Raw genomic sequence first — 20,324 nt, 5'->3', positions numbered from 1 at the left:
AGCTTAACAGATATAACAGTAATGTAATGTAGTCTACTTATTAAGACTGACCACATATGACTCGCCCAAGTTAACAACCATATGGCCTGAGCTAGCTTGAAGTTCAAGAGCATAGATTAAACAGCAATCAAATCAACATAAAGGCATCTCACAGCTTTATGCTATTTTGTTATGGGACTAACTACAAAAGCTAACCAAGGCATTAGTAGGCTGTAAGAGTTTAGGAGACACAGGCACGGTAACACTGCCCGATTCCTCTAACATAACACAAGATGAAAAGGACAAAGACCCTTCTACACTTTCATTCACTTGCTGGATTGCAGTTGGGAGCCAGAAAATCAGCCACCGCTGAAACAAAACACTCGTACAGCCTGACAGCTGATTCTACTCAGACAGCCTTCTCACCATGAAAGAGAGCCTCGAACATAAATCAGCAACAGAAGAACCCACAATGTTCAGAAAAGACAAAATAAAAAAGAAAAAGAAAAAAAAACAAGCATCACAGTTCAGGGACAACTTTATGCAAAAGTTACTGGATGTCTACGTCAAAGTGCAGGCTACTACAGAAATGAGTCTGAATTTTGTTGCCGAGTCAAATACAACCTGACATATAGTTAACTGTCTTATTGCCCCAGTAGAGAAAAGTTTATCTAATCTAAAATACAGACAACACTTATTGATCATAAAACCTTTACAATGTCTTTTTTTGTGCAACAACTAATTTACTATTATCATTATTAAACTATACTAATTACATATAGGCAGTGATTAATCTGTTATTTGTTCTATTATTCTGCCCCAACATCTCAAAACCCCATAGCTTTCCAAAAAAGAGAGAATTTCTCATGGATAGTTAAATAATTAAATCATCATTCATTAGTCGGGTAATGCAACCTATTGATATGTATGAATACTTCAGTCTGATTCGTTCATAGGAATGCAAATCCGTGCAAAACTCTTAACAGTTCTCATAGTCATCCACTAATAATGCTGGAGAACCATCTTAAAACCTTTAAAAGAAAATGTGACCTGAGAAAGTGCTTCAAGGCATATATTTACCACAGAAAACAAAAAACGCATCACATACTAGTAAAGGTATTAAGAAATGGTGACCCTGCACAAAAAAAAAAAAGAGTAAACTGTACTTCTAAAAATGTTGTGTATTGCTGCCACCAATGGTCAAAACAACAGGAGTTTTGCCTTTAACTAGAAAACCAAGCTAACACATTTATCACACTAAGCTTTAGACTCATGGTCTCGATCTTTGTGCCTGACAATGACATAACGCAATGATGCACAATCTTCCATCTCACAGTTTTCCCAATAGTTTTCCATTACTCAACAGTGATAAGTAACAAAGCCTTCAATGAGTACTGAACTACTGATGACTGGCCAGCATGAGACACGATAGCTACAGCACTTCTAATTTATGTTATTACAAAGTGTGATTCCACTACATCATCCATAAATGGGGAAAATTACCGCTCAGAGTATTGAAATATAAAGCTGTCTCTCCAAAATACACCGCTCAGTCGCTTCTGAGAGTCTCAGCTTTTCACAAAAGCTGAAATGGTTCTTCAGATTGATTAACAATGTGTTTTATCTGGTTCCATATAACCTAGCACCAAAAACGTTTAACTACCGTTATGATGTCAAGCTTATAACAACAGCGCTTGGACCCAAACTGACGGTGTAACATTCATTTTTGCTTCTTCGCTCGTTTCTTTTCTGAACATGTGCTGCGTGTGTGCAGCTGTCAGGACACACAGAACAGGGTTCATCCTGTGTGTAAACATTAGCTCGCTCGCTAATGGACGCTGGACACTGAACCGGCCACAGCGCGTTAGCTCGTTAGCTTGCTGTGTTGCAGAGTCGATAACTACATTCTTCCGGCTTTGTCTCCACCTTGTGAAAAAAACCGAAATGCAGTGTCGTTAAATTGTTAAAATCCCTAAATTACTCTTTCAAACATGTCTGGTGAAAAGCAGTAGCCTTTCGTGGCCTGCACCTGTCACACACATCCAGCTAGCCGAGGTTAGGTGTGCTACTACAAGTCTGCTTCTTAACCGCCAGCTGCTTGGTCGAATTTTTCCGTTCCACCTTAAATGGCGCAGCTGTGACATTCTCGAGCCTGAGGCACCAAAGTGTAACTACCGCACCGTTTAAGGTGGAACGGAAAAATTCGAACAAGAGGCTGGCGGGTCAGATACCAACTTCAGCCTCGTTGCTAAAAGTTTGTCAGAAGGACAAGAAGAGTTTACAGAACGTGAAGGGCGGCTAAATCACACCGCAGCCCGCTACAGGCCCTGCTAAATGAGCGCTGAAAGTCCACTGCATGGTCCGAGCTACCTGAATCTGCTGCTCGGGCTGCTCCGAGGACGCCATCGTCTCCGGGCTGCGCTCACAGCTCTTGCTAACGAGTTGGAGATGCGGATTTGGCATCTACTGATCGAGTCTGGCACAGGCCGACGAGTCGAGCCACAGCTGAATACGAGCTTTTCAGTAAAGTTTAATTTCGCTGAATTTTCCAAACAGGAAAATCCCAAGATAATGACTTTCTGGAGAGTTTATAGGGAGATATAAGTCCAGATTGGACACTCTACTGCAAGAAGCACAGATGTACCACAGCCTGAGCAACCTTTTCTACCTGGTAGAAGAAACATGAGACGTATTTTCTGCATTTAATCGGCGATTAGGAGATGCAGGCCAACAGGTGGAGGAAATTAAAACAAGAAAAGAAGAGGATTTAAACCAAAGAGGCCAAAGAGCTCTGTGTACCAGACAAGTACTAAGAGACAGAGACTGAAAAATCAATGAAAAAGAGAACAAACACCAGAGAATATGCATTTCTACAGAAGATATTGAAAGACTGCAGGCATCTAATGACAAAAACATAAAATGTTTATTATAATATATACATTATAAATAAAGTGTATTTATATCATGTAGCTACAATATAATTCATTTAGTTCACCCTTTATCCCAAACACAGAGGCACACTTAAGATAAACTAGGAAACAAAAGCCTGAAAAGTGCAAAGTTAACCAGAGAGGTCAGTGACACTGACATTACTGTGTTCTTCCTCACACTTCTTTACTAAATGCAAAAAATAGTATGAAACTTTGCAGTAGACGCAGTCCCAAAAAACACGACAGCAGAAAAAAAGCATTCTGGTATAACTGCATGGTTTTAATTTAGCCACTCTGTGAATAAACTGAATATTTATGAGAGACAGATCCTTCTGCTCTGTGAAAGACACATTTTATTTTCTCATTCGTGTTTGTTTGTTTGCTTGTTTGCAGAAACAGTGTACAGTAGATGGGCTAAAGAGGGGGAGAAAAATAAGTGCACTTCGGCATTACTCCACCTTCTGCTCTTCGCACTCCGTTGTGCATCTCTCCATTACTCTCCCCTGTCTTAGACCGAAGAATAGATCCAGAGTTACTAGGAGAGGTGCGTTCCAATCTGCGCACTTGTGTTCTAAGTAGGGCGCTTAGCGACTCCTCCTCCTCCTCCTCCTCCTCGCAGCGTTCAGATCCATTACACGCTTGATCAACCTTTTTACTTCATGAACCTTTGGATCGTTGATATTGTTGACGTCATGGTCTCATAGAGGAAATATAGGGCTGACGTTCGTTTCACTGCGGTGTTTACATTTATTTTACTGATTGTTTTTAATACCCAGCTAACGGACCTAACAATGTCTGTAACATGTAATTAAGAAAATGATCTTCAAAGTGTACTGAGTACAGGCAGACTGGCGGATTCAGACTTCTTTTTAACATGCAATACCCAGCGAACGAATGTCCAAACTCAAAGGCGTTAAACCACGGCAGATAGATTGGTATGAAGCAAGTGTTCTTATTAGAATGCACTAAGTAGTGAACAAGCACTGAGAATCGGAACATGCCCACTATAAGGGATACGGCGAGTGAATCAAGTGAAAACGAAAACAAAAAATGGTCCCGTTTTGAACGCAGAGCAGAGCTACTGCTGTGTCTCAAAGTGCTGTTTCTGGACACGAGGGTAACTAACCTGAGGTTTTAATGTTTATCTTCACTCATGTCTGACTGAAGCTGTCATGGCAGAGAAGCCTTGCAAAGTGTGTAACTTCACCCGCCAAAACCTTTACGGGTTGGCAGCGCCTTCTTTGGGTCACCTCAAAATGAAGGGTAAGTAAACGGCTATCACACACACAGCCCCGTGTATCAGGAATTATAGCCACTCTAAGAGTTCCTACATTAGGTTTAAGTGGAGACTCGCTCCTACTCCAGAACTCATGGTTCACGAAGCAGTTTCTTATTTGAATTATCCGGTCTACCTTAAATGGTGCAGCAGTTCCATTCTGCCGCCTGCAAAGGTCTAGAAGGAATGTGACTGCCGAACCATTTAAGGTGGACTGGACAATTAGAATAAAAAGCTAGGGAGCAGATCAGCTTCAGTCTCGTTCTTGCTACTTAATAGCTTCTTCTTCCCCACCTTCTTGTTGTTGGCTTTGACAGAAAGTAACTGCTGTATTATTTAAGGTGGAATGCAAAATTAGAATATGAAGCTGAGGAAGAGGCCAACTTGAACCTTCTTCTTCTACTACTACTACTACTACTTCTTGACTTTGGTCGAATGTAGCTCCTGTACTTTTTAAGGTGGAACTGAAAGAAGCCAACTTCAGCTTTGTTCTTGCTACTTAATCGCTTCTTCTTTTCCTTCTCTTTCGTTGTCTCCTTCTCCTCCTTCACATTCCTATTTTTCTTCTGTTCCTTGTTGTTGTTGTTCTTCTTCTATGTCTTTTGTAACTCACAGTGGTGGACAGTAACTAAGTAAATGTAATTAGTTTCTGTACTTAAGTAGTTTTTTTCATGGATCTGTACTTTACTTAAGTTTTCCCATTTTGGGCGACTTTTTACTTTCACTCCACCACATTTCAAAGTCTAATATCAGACTTTTTACTCCACTACGTTTTGAGAAATCTGTCGTTCCTTTTGGTTTTTGTGTGTATAAAAACAAACAAAAAAACAAAAGAAGAGCAAAGCAAGAACACCAATCAGGGCACAGCGGTCATTCTGTTCTTTGCATGTTTTGGCCTGTTGGTCATACCAACCCAGTGCAGCACACGGCTCAGTGTCAGCACAGCAGCATAAAAATTTGGGAACACATACGTTTACCTAAATGATGAACTAACTTTGTGTAAATAGACCACAATATAGAAATATGTACACATATGCAGTCGTGGCATGTTTCTTTTTTTCTGAATTCATGCAAACACTTTCATTTTATAGTAAATTATTTTGGGTTAGTTTATGTTTATGAACAGAGACCTACAGATCAATATAGTAAAGGAAAACCTATTTGTGAACCTGAGTTTAAAGCCAGTTTATATTCAATTTGTAACTAAGTTACAAAGTAATCTTACACTGAAACTTTGCTTGTTTGATTTCAGAGCCACTCGGTTCTCCCTGATGGAAACTGTTTACCTTCAGTGTGTTTTGCTTATGATAATTTTAACAGATCAGTGTTAGACTAATTAATGACATTCTACAACCCCAATTCCAATGAAGTTGGGATATTGTGTAAAACAAATAAAAACAGAATACAATGATTTGCAAATCCTTTTCAACCTATATTCAATTGAACAAAAACAAGATATTTAATGTTCAAATGGATAAACTTTATTGTTTTTTGCAAATATTCACTCATTTTGAATTTGATGCCTGCAACACATTCCAAAGAAGTTGGGACAGGAGCAACAAAATAATGTGAAAGTTGAGGAATGCTCAAAAAACACCTGTTTGGAACATCCCACAGGTGACTGGAAACAGGTGAGTGTCATGATTGGGTATAAAGGGAGCATCCCTGAAAGGCTCGGTTGTTTACAAGCAAGAATGGGGCAAAGTTCACCACTTTGTGAATAACTGCGTGAGCAAATAGTCCAACAGTTTAAGAACAATGTTTCTCAACGTGCAATTGCAAGGAATTTAGGTATTTCATCATCTACAGTCCATAATATCATCAAAAGATTCAGAGAATCTGGAGAAATCTCTGCAAGTAAGCGGCAAGGCAGAAAACCAACATTGAATGCCCGTGACCTTCGATCCCTCAGGCAGCACTGCATTAAAAACCGACATCATTCTGTAACGGATATTATCACATGGGCTCAGGAACACTTCAGAAAACCACTGTCAGTGAACACAGTTCGTCACTCCATCTATAAGTGCAAGTTATAACTCTGCCATGCAAAGCGAAAGCCACATATCAACAACACCCAGAAACACCGCCAGCTTCTCTGGGCCCGAGCTCATCTGAGATGGACTGACGCAAAGTGGAAAAGTGTCCTGTGGTCTGACGAGTCTACGTTTCAAATTGTTTTTGGAAAACATGGATGTTGTGTCCTCCGGGCCAAAGAGGAAAAGGACTGTCTGGATTGTTATCAGCGCAAAGTTCAAAAGCCAGCATCTGTTTGAACATTAAATATCTTGTCTTTGTAGTGTATTCAATTGAATATAGGTTGAAAAGGATTTGCAAATCATCATATTCTGTTTTTATTTATATGTTACACAACGTGCCCTGCGATGGACCGCGACCTGTCTAGGGTGTATCCTGCCTTCCGCCCGAATACTGCCGGAATAGACTCCAGCAAACCCCCCCCCCCCCCCCCCGCGACCCTGACGGAGAAGTGGCTTAGAAAATGGATGGATGGATGGATGCATGGATGGATTTTACACAACGTCCCAACTTCATTGGAATTGGGGTTGTATTAAAAGACTGGTTTACCCAGAGAGACACTGGAGTATTTTCACCTAAAATGAGTTCATGAAGCGAGTCTTGTTATAAAAATGATAACAGGACATTAGAGTCATAATTAAATCTTTTAGTACTTTTACTTTAGACTTAAGTACATTTGAAGGCAAATACCCTTGTACTTTTACTCAAATGGAGGTCTAGAGTAAGGACTTCTACTTTTATTGGAGTAATATTTTACCTTGGGTATCTCTACTTTAACTCAAGTACATGATTTGTGTTCCAACACTGGTAACTCATTTATAATCATTTTCATAATAACCTGCTATATGCTTCACTCCATTTTTTCTGTCTCTCTTGTAGGGAGTGAAGTGTTGGGGTTTAGTCCAGGAGCTTCCGTCTCAGTGGTGCTCGAGGATGATGGCACTATTGTGGAGGATGAAGCCTACTTCCTGTGTCTGAACTCAAATACCAAATTCATGTTGCTGTGTGATGGTGAGGTGTGGAGACCTGCTAAAAAATGTAAGAACATGTATGACAGCAAACGCTTCCTTGTTTAAGGAATGTTGTCTCATATCTGATCGGGAGTGTTGTTTGTCTGTAGATGATGGAGGCACCGCGTGGCTCAGCAGAGAGTCTGTTGATGTGGAGAGAGACATGGTGGACAATGTCAGTGGTGTGGAACCCTGGTGCAGTTTAGCACACCAGCTCAAACAGGACCTGGCCAGCATCATTCTGATGTCCGAGGCAGATCTGCAGGTCAGATAAACAAGTCACCATCCAAACTCCAAGTGTCACATTTCCTCCTATGCATATACTGTAAAAATCAGTTATTTATTGAAAAGTTATCTACCTAAAACATTCCAGTTAGGAGGCTTTCTGGGTGTTAATGCTATTACCCCTCCATTCTCAATGTCATACAGCTTTGTTTGTCATTAAGAAATGATCATTTTAAACACATTTAACATTTATTTTCGTAGCTTTTTACCAACTCATTTAAAGCAGTGATGTTATAGAGTTGTAGCAACTTAATAGAAATGATATTTTTTCCTTTTATTGAAACCAGTGGTCCCAAACATTTAAATTGTGATTCTAAACATTTAAATGTTGGTGTATACGGTTGTATGCTTCAAAATGTTAAACTAAAATTTTCAGAAAAACTCTGTATTTAGTTTGTTCCCTGTACAGGATGTGTTAACTTATGTTTAATTAAACTGTAGTTGTTTTTTTTTTTTTTTTTTTTTTTTTTTATAAATAAATACAAGAGGTTCAAAAATGTTATGGACATAATACTTGTAGTGATATTATTTCAATCTGTATTTCAGTACATTTCAAAAACACTGAGATCAAACCAAAAACCACAATCATTTTACTCACGGAGTTCATGATAGGGAATTTTCCTACAGAGTCTGGTGGATGCTCCCTGTGCAGATCTAGCCTCAGTACTGGGCTTCCCTGATCAGAAGACCCAGGATTTACAAGACACCTTACAGAGAGTCCTGGACCGCAGGGAAGAGGAGAGGCAGTCCAAAGAGCTTCTGCAGCTCTATCTGAAGGTTGTGGAGAAGGAGCGTGGTCAGACGCTGCAGCAAGAAGGTAGGAATCTAGGTGGCTATTAATTTACTACACTGTAGATGCTCTGCTTGTCTTTAAAGGCCCTACATTCTACATTTTTCTACATTATTATTTTTAAATGTTTTTGTTGGATTTACGTACTGGAAGCAACTTGTGCATCTATTATTTATAGGGGGCTATGAAAATAAAATGTGACTAATCACTTTAAAAAAAAAGATTATTAATTAAAAAATGTAAAAAAAGTGCTCAAAATTTACACTTAAAGTGAGGATAAGTTAACATCGTCTACAGAGAACAAACTTAAATATAGTCTTCTTCTTCTTTCGGCTGCTCCTTTAGGGGTCGCCACAGCTGATCATCTGCCTCCATCTTGCCCTATACATTGCCTCCTCTACTTTCACACCAACCATCTCCATGTCCTCCTTCACTACATCCATAAACCTTCTCTGAGGTCTACCTCTTCTCCTTCTACCTGGCAGCTCCATCTCCCCATTCTCTGACCAATATATCCACTATTCCTCTTCAACACATGTCCAAACCATTTCAACCTGGCCTCTCTGGCTTTATCTCCAAACTGCTCCACCTTCACTGTTCCTCTAATCTGCTCATTTCTAATCTTGTCCAGCCTTGTCACTCCCAACGAAAATCTCAGCATCTTCATCTCCGCCACCTCCAGCTCAGCCTCCTGTCTTTTAGACAGAGCCACAGTCTCCAAACCATACATCATAGCAGGACGCACTATAACCTTCCCTTTCACTCTTGCTGCTATCCTTCTGTCACACATCAGCCCTGACACCCGTCTCCACCCACTCCATCCTGCCTGCACCCTCTTTCTCACCTCTTTTTTGCACTGTCCATTGCTCTGGATGGTTGACCCAAGATATTTGAAGTCATCCACCTTTACGACCTCTACTCCTTGCATCTTCACCTTTCCACCTGCCTCCCTCTCATTCACACACATGTATTCCGTCTTATCTCTACTGACCTTCATTCCTCTCCTCTCCAGTGCAAACCTCCACCTCTCCAGATTCTCTTCCACCTGCCCTCTACTCTCACCACAGATTACAATGTCATCTGCAAACATCATGGTCCATGGAGCCTCCTGCCTGACCTCATCTGTCAACCTGTCCATCACCATTGCAAACAAAAAGGGGCTCAAAGCTGATCCCTGATGTAACCCTACCTTCACCTTGAAACCATTTGTCACTCCAACTGCACACCTCACCACTGTCTCACTATTCTCATACATGTCCTGCACCACCCTAACATACTTCTCAGCTACACCTGACTTCCTCATACAGTACCACACTTCCTGTCTTGACACCCTATCATATGCCTTCTCTAGATCCACAAAGACACAATGTAGCTCCTTCTGACCTTCTCTGTACTTCTCTACCAACACTCTCAACATAGAAATTGCATTTGTGCTACTCTTTCTGGGCATGAAACCAAACTGCTGCTCACTGATCTGGACCTCTCGCCTTAGCCTTGCTTCAACAACTCTCCCATACCTTCATGGTGTGGCTCATCAACTTTATACCTCTGTAGTTACTGCAGCTCTGCACATCACCTTGTTCTTAAAAATGGGGACCAATACACTGCTTCTCCACTCATCAGGCATCCTCTCACTCTCCAGGATTTTGTTAAACAACCTGGTTAAAAAGTCCATTGCCTTCTCTCCTAAACATCTCCATACCTCCACAGGTATGTCATCTGGACCAACTGCCTTTCCATTCTTCATCCTTTTTAAAGCTGCCCTCACTTCAACCTTACTAATTCTCTGCACTTCCTGATCCACTATCTCTTCCCCCCGTTGTCTTCCTCTCTCTCTCGTTTTCCTAATTCATTAGTTCTTCAAAGTACTCCTTCCATCTACTCAACACGCTCTGTTCACTCACTAGTACATTTCCCTCTCTATCCTTTATCAGCCTAACCTGCTGTACCTCCTTTCCAGCTCTATCTCTCTGTTTAGCCAAACGATACAAGTCCTTTACAGCTCATCATAGGCCTGAGCCTTTGCCTTTGCCACCATTCTTTTTGCTATGCGGCTAGCCTCACAGTACTCCTGCCTACTTCCTTCATCTCTCTGTTTATCCCACTTTTTCTTAGCTGCCTTCTTCTTCTGAATACTCTCCTAGACTTCCTCATTCCACCACCAACTTTCCTTGTCTTCTTTCCTCTGACCAGACGAAACACCCAACACATTCTTGCCAGTTTCTCTCACAACCTTAGCTGTAGTTTCCCATTCCTCAGGTAGCTCCTCACTGCCCCCAAGGACCTGTTGCAATTTTTCCCTGAACTGCCTGCAACCATCCTCCTCCTTCAGCTTCCACCATCTAATCTTTGGCTCTGTCTCCACTCTCTTCCTCTTCTTTGTTTCTAATCTCATTCTACAGACAACCACCCTATGCTGCCTTGCTACACTTTCCCCTGGTACCACTTTACAATCTCCAGTCTCCTTTAAGTGGCATCTCCTGCTAAGGATATAATCCACCTGTGTGCACCTCCATCCACTCTTGTATTTCACCCTGTGTTCTTCCCTCTTCTGAAAATACGTGTTCACTACAGCCATTTCCATTCTCTTTGCAAAATCTACAACCATCTGACCTTCCGCATTTCTGTCTTTCACACCATACATACCCAGCACCTCTTCATCACCTCTGTTTCCCTCACCAACATGTCCATTGAAGTCTGCACCAATCATCAATCTTTCCTCTCTAGGGACACCATCTACCAATTCATCCATCTTACTCCAAAATTCCTTTCTCCTCTAACTGACAACCAACCTGTGGTGCATATGAACTGACCACATTCAAAATCACACCATCAGCCTCCAACTTCAGGCTCATGATCCTGTCTGACACTCTCTTTACATCCCGAACGCTTTTCCCAAGCTGTTCCTTTAGGATTATCCCTACTCCATTTCTCTTCCTCTCTACACCATGATAGAACAGTTTGAATCCACCTCCAATGTTCCTGGCCTTGCTTCCTTTCCATCCAGTCTCCTGGACACACAGAATATGTACCTTCCTTCTCTCCATCACAGGCCTGATAGTTTTCAGGCGCCTCGCCGGAATTCCGGCGTACCGACGTGTCTGCGAGAAAGAAAAGAAAAAGGGAACCTTTTTGGCTCAGAGCCATAAAAGCAAAATAATTGGAAATTTATTTCAGTGAGAGCCACATAATATATTAAAACAACGACGACATCTCACTCTAGCGAACGGGGGATGGGGGGGGTGACGACGCCGACATGTCAGTCAAGCGAACCGAAACTAAATACCGGACGTTTGTGATATTCCACCCGAACATTTTTTTAAGTCTCAAAAATAATATACGTTAATTAAATAAATTATTTTCAAAAGCTGAGCCGCATCAGAGGGATCAAAGAGCCGCGGGTTGCCGACCCCTGGCCTAGTGATCTGACCATAGGATCTGACACTTCTCTTGATCTGACATGCGCAAGTTTCACTGTAACCAACACCAAGGCCTAGCCTACTAGCCATTAAGCCAGTCAGAAACAGGGCGGGCGGGACTTGCTTTGACCAAACAAATGGATAGATTCAGTAGGAAATCCCGGGAAATACACGTGTGAATTTTTTCCCACTGTTAACGCCAAACGTATAAATTCAGCCATGGAACACAACTATATTAAGCCTATATTAAGGGGAAAATGGAACTGAATAGTAATTTTAGGGCTGTAGTATTATTTATGAGTTTGTTGCACTGTAACTTTTTCAAAATATTTAAAATAAATGCTGCATAGTTTGCTATTATATTTTTAAAATAAATGAATGTGTCCTTGTTCATGTCACTTAGTCAATGGTTAGGCTACTAATCAATTCCTAGTTTACTTTGGAGTATTGGAGTATTGTTATTGCCACCTGCTGACCGTTCTTGGTATGGCTGTAGTATCTGTAGTCTCCTATGCTATAGAAGCAATAAGGTATGTGACTAGTTAAAAACAGGTATGGATTCCTGAACAGGCCTGCTAGTCCCAAGAGTTCTGGTAATCTGCACAAGCTTCTGAAATATAGGCTTATATTGGGTTTGTTTATCTCATGTCTGAATGTTGTTCATGTATTTCAACAAAATTCAACACAATCTGTCATTGAAGGGACTAATTCAAAAGCAAAAATTCTTTGACAGTAATGAAGATCAGGGTTATACACAGACGTATATCTGCGCCCAGGGGCCAACATGTTATGTGTTAAGTGTGTCGCATACATAGCACCCCCACCCTGCTCACCTCCCGAGCAGAGAAAAAAAGTTCAGGCCGCATGATAGTTTTGGCCCTTCCTGACGCAACCCACACCATTTATCCGGGCTTGGGACCAGAAGTACACAAAGTACACCCCTAATGGCTGGTTTAACAAACTTAAATATAGTATTTTCTGCTAATTTTAGTGCTCAGTATCTATGTATTTGCTGAGGTTAATGTTTTGGAAAAAATGTAAAATAAAATGAGCTATAACTCTTGCACAAGCCATTCTTTATTCTATATGTTGAATTCAGCAAATACAGTAAATGTGCATTAAAATGTGCAATAATGTGATCTCAGTAGAGGATGTATTAACTTATTTCTCTTATAAAACAATACGAGTAATTTGACCATATTCTTTCATATACGGCTGTAAGTGCATTGGGCGCACAGAAAGTCTGCATCCAGTAGGTGGAGCTGTTGTGCTAAAATATGCATTACTCTGTTATAACAAATGAATGGTTTTTTTTTCCATTTAGAGACTAAACAGCAGAAAGTGACTTTGAACTCTTATTTAATTTATCCACTGCAGTGGAATTGATTGCACTTTAAATAGTGTTATTTTAAGAGATTATTATTCTGTGCATGTTGCAGGTCAACCTGTGCAGGATGAAAGAGATGGGATGGAGGTGGATGGAGCATCAGGCTTCAACTCGAGGACTCTGCTGGTTCTGAAGGGCAGAGCTAGTCCTGAAACTAGACTCTCCAATGAAGAACTGCAGGTATTTGCACAGATGATCAGTGTAACAGTGTACTTGGCTCTTCTAATGAGTTCCAACACGTCTTGCCTTGCTTTTTCTGATAATGAAGGCCTTGATTAACCAGATCAGGTATTTTAGATTAGGGTTAGAGCTGATTCTCCAGGGGGTCAGACCACCAGCCACATCTCGAATCGCGCACTATGCACCTTGTTCTTACAGTACCACACGCCAGTAGTGGGCGATATACTGGTACATCTAGGCCTGACAATCAAGGAACTGACAATCTCTTGGGGTTATCCTGTCATGAACATCAGCCCACTTGCCCACTTCTGCTTCCTTTTGCACCTCCCTCGGTGAGCTGCCTCAGACAATGGCATGGTCTCTGGGCCTGGTCTTGTAACTTGCTGAGGTTCCATTGTTTAGTGCTCTTTTTTGTACTGTTTTGCACAATAAGAATATTTCTGATTTACTTCAGTTGAGTAAATATGGTTCTTATTAAAAATAAAGAAACATAAAATAAAAAGCCACTGTTAACCTAATGGGTGTGTTTTTTTTATTGAAAAGAAATGCATATAAATACACTATTCTAAGGGGTGGGCATTAGGGCAAAAGTATAATATCAATTTACTTTGCGATCTATGATGTACCACATTACTTTATTTCTTTATTTTTGCAAATCCAGAATGGCCAAGAAAGTACCAGAAGTGGTATGTTTAAAAATCACTGTAGACTGTAAATACAAATGGTTTTTATTAATTCAACATTTCACACACTGCACTAAATCCAGTTAATCGTGACTAATTATGCTGTCTTTGCAATCAAATATGCAGTTGGTCAATGTTTTTTTAAGTACATACTGTATAATGTACTTATTTTAAGTATATACGTATTTTAAGTATATACTGTTACATGAATTTTTGGGCTCTATTACAAACTACTACACCATCAGGCAAGTGTGTATGGGTTGTTTTTTTGTTTGTTTTTTTTTGTAGGTTTGTCGCAAATTGAACACTAACATTTTGCACTAAATGGAGGTGATACATTGCCATGTGGTACCTTATGGCTTTGAATCTCACCTTAATAGATCTCACCATTTTTTTTTTCTCTTAATTTGTGTCTGCAATCCTCTGAACACCATTCAGAGACTTATATCACATGTGGAAACAATGTGCCATGACCAAATGTTTACTTAACATATACGTTAACATAGGCCATTTTTTTATTTGCGCTCTGAGTCGATGCATTCATTTAAGGAGTACATTTTATGTAAATGTATTATATCAAAGCAAAGCTAAGACCTAAAAACAAACAAACAAAAAAGACATTTAGAAAGTAAAAAGGATGACGTTATCCAGATTGTTTTTATCAATGCATTTTCATCTCCATTCCACATGAGGGCACTATCCTTCTTTGCTCTATAGCATGAAGGCAAGTCTACCCCATCTGGTAATATATTTTAATAAAGGCGGACTGTCACTCATTTAATTCAATTAACGCAGTTCATCTCATTCTCGGGGCCATGTCAAAGCAAATAAACAAAGGGAAAGAAAAGATGGAGTATTTATTGACAGCAGGTTATGGAGGCAGACCCAGACCTCAGGCTGGTGTCAGTAGAGAAGATTTCCCAGTTACTGTCTGCATTGTTACACATAGTTGGTACATCTGAATAACTGACCATTCTGTAGCAGTAAGGAGTTGTCTACCTTTTTCTGTTTTGTTTGCCTGTTTTAGATAGCGTACTCTTCTAAATAGCAGTTCCTAAACGGTTCTCATCTTGGATGTACTGGTCCAGGAAAAACTCTTGTGTGGCTGTGGCAAACTGGATTTGTTTCTCAGATCAGATATTTTGAGATGAATGTTCTCACTGTTATTTGAAAGTGATCAGATCGGATTTGTATGTCCAGACATCACCAACCTATCTGCATATGTTGCTGTGGTAATGACATAGGAACTACAAAGCTACGTTGGTGATGAGGATGTCCCACACGGATGCAGGAGAGATGAAGGTGCATCATCTCGCCCTCCAAACTCTTTAAAATTCTCAGGCATAGGCATGAATCTTTGGCGCTCTTCCATCATCTGAGCATTTCGTCACTCTGGGATTTGACACTGTGGTTGTGTGTCACATTGGGAATGACCCAAAAGACTCTTTGAAATCCATTTGAGCAGCCAGATCATTCAGACTGAGAAGCATCTGTGAAAATCTGATTGGAATTGTATTTCAGACTACTTCCATATGTGGTTTGGATCTGATTTTCAAAAATTAGATTTCATGTGTGTTTTTGAGGTCCAGATGATCAAACATCAACCTAGATACAATCTGGATATGCCAAAAAATCTAATTTGGGCTAACAAGGCCTCGTTTGTATAGAACGTTCACATTTTATGGAGGTTCTTTTTAGAGGAATTCCACATCGATTTCTGTGCTTTAATGTGAAATGGGTCATAGCAGAGAAACTAGCAGGGGTCACCTGTCTACAATTTATTATCCAAAATGACCAGTGAACCTACATGTGTTTCACGTTTTTATATTGAATGTAGATAACGATAAAAAAAAGTTTTCCTTGGGAACTATTTTGCCCTAAAACACACTGAATAGATTTAAACAGAAACATTATCTCAAAATTGTTAAGGAAAGGCATCAGGCAGCATATTCATAACTATATCAGGGAATAACTTTCTAAGGTGGCGTTTAGAGGCTTAAAATGTCTGGTTCTATCACTACTGCAAACAATTTTGACTTAAGTTTCTCTAGAATTGCATCTTTAAGATCAGGGAACTGTTTACATCAATGATTTATTATACAGAAATTTGGCACCTGTGGCATCACTGTAATGAACACTTTTTGGCACCATCATCCTCAAGAGTGCATTCATTTCATTCATTCAAGACTGACAAAAATGTTGAATATCATGTGCCTGTGCAGGAGGTGCTGAAGCAGGGTGTGGAGACTTTGATGGATGTGTTGGACTGGGACAGGGAGAGGACCACTGACTTGGTGCAGGCCTGTGAAGGGGAGCTGAATAAACGCCTACAGCAGGTTCAAGCTCTGCAGTCTCTCAGCGCTCACTCCCAGCAAAGCAAGTCCACGTCTGCAGAGTCACACGAAGAGGAACCACAAACTAAACGGCATAAATAGCTCAAGCAGTGCTTAGGAACAGAGCCGGAGATACACATTCAGTTACATGTTTCAGTATATCTTACATTGTACGATTTTTTTCATGTGAAAATGGCAGCTGCTCTTTACATTATGTGAACCCTTGATACAAATGGACCAAAAAAGTGGTCTAAAATTACTCTGAATACATTTTTGAGCTCTGAAGCTTTGATTCTGACTGTGATGTATATGTTTCATATCATGTTTCATTATTTTTCATCTCCAAAATGTACAGCCTCCAGTCCTGACTGATGTAGGTCCATTTTTAGATCACATGCATTAAGACCATAGCTTGTTATCTGATGTGGTCTGGTGTCAGAAAAAGTAGATTATCAGTGACAACATTGTGCTTTGTAATTTACTCCTGCATAAAAAGCAGTTAGTCTTTTGAAAGTAGTAGTTGCTTGTTATTATGGCATAGCATTATGGCTTAGATAGCAACCTTATAACTGACTGTGCCATTTTCAATACAATCTTTTCTATAATGTTGAGAATTTTATAAAATGATCCATGTAGCAATAGTAGAAATAGCTATTACAAATGGCAGGACAGGACTTTTTGTACATGTCCTCAATGAAACCTTTTCTTTGCTCAACCTGCTTGAGTTGATTTTATGAATGCCATGTTTACTGAGTGCAGATTTGTAAGTATGTCACATATAATTGGCTTTAAAGGAGTCCATGGAAACAAGAACCTTCTTCCAAAATTATAAAAATAACCTGTAGTGGGGAAATATCAGACAATAGTGGCTGACAAAGAGAACTGTGCAAAGTTTTTTAAGCATCTGAGAATTATATGTATTTTACTGGGTCTATCCATCCATTTTCTAAGCCGCTTCTCCGTCAGGGTCACCGAGGGGGGGTGCTGGAGCCTATCCCAGCAGGCAGAAGGCAGGATACACCCTGGACAGGTCGCCAGTCCATCGCAGGGCAGACAGACACAGCCAGCCACTCACACACTCACACCTAGGGGCAATTTAGCATGTCCAATTGGCCTGAATGCATGTCTTTGGGAGGAAACCGGAGAACCCGGAGGAAACCCACACAGACACGAGTAGAACATGCAAACTCCACACAGAGAGGACCCCAGTCGTCTAGCCGGGGTATCGAACCCAGGCCCTCCTTGCTATGAGGCGACGGCGCTACCCACCACGCCACCGTGCCGCCTACAGGTCTACTATTATTTGTTTTAAATAATAAAAAAATAAGAACAAAATTTAGAATATAAAGTATAAAGTGCTTTATAAAGCACTTATGAATGGTTAAATAGTTTGTGGCTTTTAGTTGGGTTTTAAAGCTTATTTTATTATTTTAAATAATATAACACATTAATAAAAAGGGTAAAAGTGGGCTGTGATATGTGATGAGTATGAATGCGTGTTGAAGCTGACCGGTTTAGTGCTACTGATGAAAAAGACAACATTAGATCAGGAAACATCAAAATCTGAGGTTTAACAGTATCAGTGAAGGAGGTTTTCCTATTAGGCAAACGACCAGTCACTACTGCTCGTTTCATTTATGGGTTGTACCTGCTATATGATTTTAAAGTCTTTAATGATCTAATTAATAACCATTAATAGACTAATTATGAACCATTCGTGAACACTTTATGAGGGTGGTCTTGCTGATGGATGTTAACAAATCAAAGCAGTTACAGGAGTGCAGCAAGAATTTGGGAAACAAAGCTGTGATCCTCTAACCTACATATCAATAGCTTTTTTGCTAAAACACAAACTCTTGTTACATTGTACTGCATTTGTGTATTTGTTTTGGTGTTTGTGTTTTTACTGGCATCACAGCAATAACTGCCCAGATAATTACTTTTAAGCAAATTTCTTGGCTGACAAAGGTTTTTGCACAGAGTGTAATGTTAGTTTTTCATACTGCAGCCAGAACCAGGCATACCAAGTGGTTCTCTTCAGGTTACATGAAAGTAGAACATGTTTACTTGCCAAAATGATTATGTAAAACGTATTAATGTGCTTTATATATTAACATAAAATTGTTTAATACTGTCTTTTAAGGAAGCAGTTCTTGAGCATTGTGTCATATAATAAGATTAATTTGCCCTTTTTTGGATATTGATTCAGTGCAGCTTTACACTAGAAATATTAGAAATACAGCTGTGGTTCAAATTGGAATTTAGTCCAGGACTTCACTTAACCTTTACCCTGGAAAACTGGCATTTCATTAAAAAGTATATGAAGCAGCTGTCCAAAAGAAGCAAAGGAAACGCACAACAAAGAATAAAATTTGCAAATCAATCCAAAATGCTGCCAGAGTTCTCAGAACAATCATCTGACCACCTCAGTGTCCAGACCTCAATGTTACTGAACATGCTTGGATCTTGAGGAGGAGAAAATGCAAAACCTGTATCAAACTTCTAAGACTGAACTTTGGAGTTGTTGAAAATGATCCCTGCAGATTTCTTTGAAAAACTGCAAGCAGGTCTCCTGAGAAGAATGGAAGGTGTAATAAAGGCAAATATTTTTAGAATTTTAAATAAAAAAATTTTAAATTTTGTTTTGAAAATAATTTGTACATAGGCATTAACTATTTAGATTCGTCTTTATAAGCAAATTGCATTTACACTGAGGTATAAGCCTTTAGATGAAAAGGCCTTTAATCCAAAAAAAACGCCATATTCAGTAAGGTGAGTCCAAACTATTTACTGTAGTGTAGTTTCTGCTCTTTAACTACAAAAATTACTCATTGCTCTTTTCATCAATTGTGCAGTGGATCTCATTTATGTTTTGAGAATTCTAGTGAGCATGTATCTATTCTTTTTTTTTTACTTTGTCTTTGATTTCTATAATAAGTTGTCCATTTTCCAGGTTTGGCTTATTAGAGCACCCTGACTCAGAATGCTTTATATGTACACATATACTGCCCAGCTACCAGGCTGCTAACAGCCTCCATACACTGTGTCTGTAATGAAGGACAAATTTATTTGTGGAAACCTGCGCTTGTTCAGCGGAACAGTCTTGTTAAAAGCAGTGAGCTCACACCTGACGACATCGTCCCGCCTTACAAAGTAATGAGCATGGGACCTCTGACTGGTCCACTTAAAAAACACAACTAGAAAAGTCCTCACTGAACCTATTCAATGCTTCAATGTTGCTTGTGATGCCAGAACATGCATAGAAGCCGTGCTAATGTTAAAGGGCCAATATTCTACATTGTGCATAGGTATTATTTCTAAATATATACCAGAAACACACATTTTTACATTTCACACTTCTGTATCAAACACAAGGCTCCCAGACTGAGTCAGGCCCATGGCACAATCCTTTTGGCCCAAAAAATTGTTTTAATTTTCCATTATTATTAGCTTGTTTCACCTTGAGATGCACTACAGTCCCCAGCATGCACTGCAACATAATGTGTGCTCCGACCCCAACAACAATCTTTGAGCCAGTGGTTACATGAAAAGAAATGCCTGGTGTCTAGTTCAAGCAAATAGGCTGTATTTAAAAACCTACTAAAAACAATTGAATTTTATTTATAATTATTTTTGAATAAAGATTCAATGTCTTTTTTGCTGTTGCAATTTTGCCATATTTTGAATCAACAATGACTATTTTGGTCACAACACAATGTTCATTAAAAGTCTATGCCTTAAAATTAAAATGACTGTTTTTATTTCTGTACCTTCAAGACTGACGTATGTAAATGACCTCTGTTCTGACTGGCTGCCTGGTATTGTGCCACATTCAAAAATTAGTTTGAGGTGAAAAACTCTTCATAACTTCAATGTCAATGGGCAGGGCTAAACTGCTTTATTATGAATAGGTAGATACAGGTAAGCATCACAAAAGCAGTGAACAGAAAATAGGCTGCTTTTGCATGTTAGGTTCCAAATACAAACTGTATAGACTGGGGAGTGAATCTTTAAAACT

At 39.7% G+C, this 20,324-nt stretch overlaps 2 protein-coding genes across 2 annotated transcripts in view; one reads left to right on the top strand and one right to left on the bottom strand.

Moving 5' to 3' along the window:
* The window catches only part of pex14 (peroxisomal biogenesis factor 14), a 94,267-nt gene extending 91,799 nt beyond the window's left edge, over nucleotides 1-2,468 (bottom strand). The window contains exon 1 of the mRNA XM_017708188.2: nucleotides 2,350-2,468. Within this exon, the coding sequence (XP_017563677.1) occupies nucleotides 2,350-2,442 (93 nt within the window). The 5' untranslated portion in view covers nucleotides 2,443-2,468. The remainder of the gene's footprint in view (nucleotides 1-2,349) is intronic.
* A 1,454-nt stretch (nucleotides 2,469-3,922) lies between these two features.
* On the top strand, nucleotides 3,923-17,021 carry dffa (DNA fragmentation factor, alpha polypeptide). The gene is made up of 6 exons (XM_017706341.2): nucleotides 3,923-4,172; nucleotides 7,099-7,257; nucleotides 7,340-7,494; nucleotides 8,142-8,331; nucleotides 13,163-13,290; nucleotides 16,196-17,021. The coding sequence occupies exons 1-6, from the start codon at nucleotides 4,082-4,084 to the stop codon at nucleotides 16,406-16,408; spliced, it is 936 nt and encodes a 311-aa protein (XP_017561830.1). The 5' UTR covers nucleotides 3,923-4,081; the 3' UTR covers nucleotides 16,409-17,021.
* Nucleotides 17,022-20,324: the final 3,303 nt, after the last annotated feature.

The sequence above is a fragment of the Pygocentrus nattereri genome, chromosome 9 (assembly GCF_015220715.1).
Source record: "Pygocentrus nattereri isolate fPygNat1 chromosome 9, fPygNat1.pri, whole genome shotgun sequence".
Taxonomy (NCBI): Eukaryota; Metazoa; Chordata; class Actinopteri; order Characiformes; family Serrasalmidae; genus Pygocentrus; species Pygocentrus nattereri.
This window is presented reverse-complemented; position numbering and strand designations above follow the sequence as displayed.

What these genes read in the sequence shown, in the direction of transcription:
- dffa (XM_017706341.2), top strand. Translation starts at nt 4,082, where the DNA reads ATGGCAGAGAAGCCTTGCAAAGTGTGTAACTTCACCCGCCAAAACCTT. An exon ending in GGGTCACCTCAAAATGAAGG is followed by an intron (nt 4,173 to 7,098) that starts GTAAGTAAACGG and finishes TCTCTCTTGTAG; the next exon opens with GGAGTGAAGTGTTGGGGTTT. An exon ending in TCAGACGCTGCAGCAAGAAG is followed by an intron (nt 8,332 to 13,162) that starts GTAGGAATCTAG and finishes TGCATGTTGCAG; the next exon opens with GTCAACCTGTGCAGGATGAA.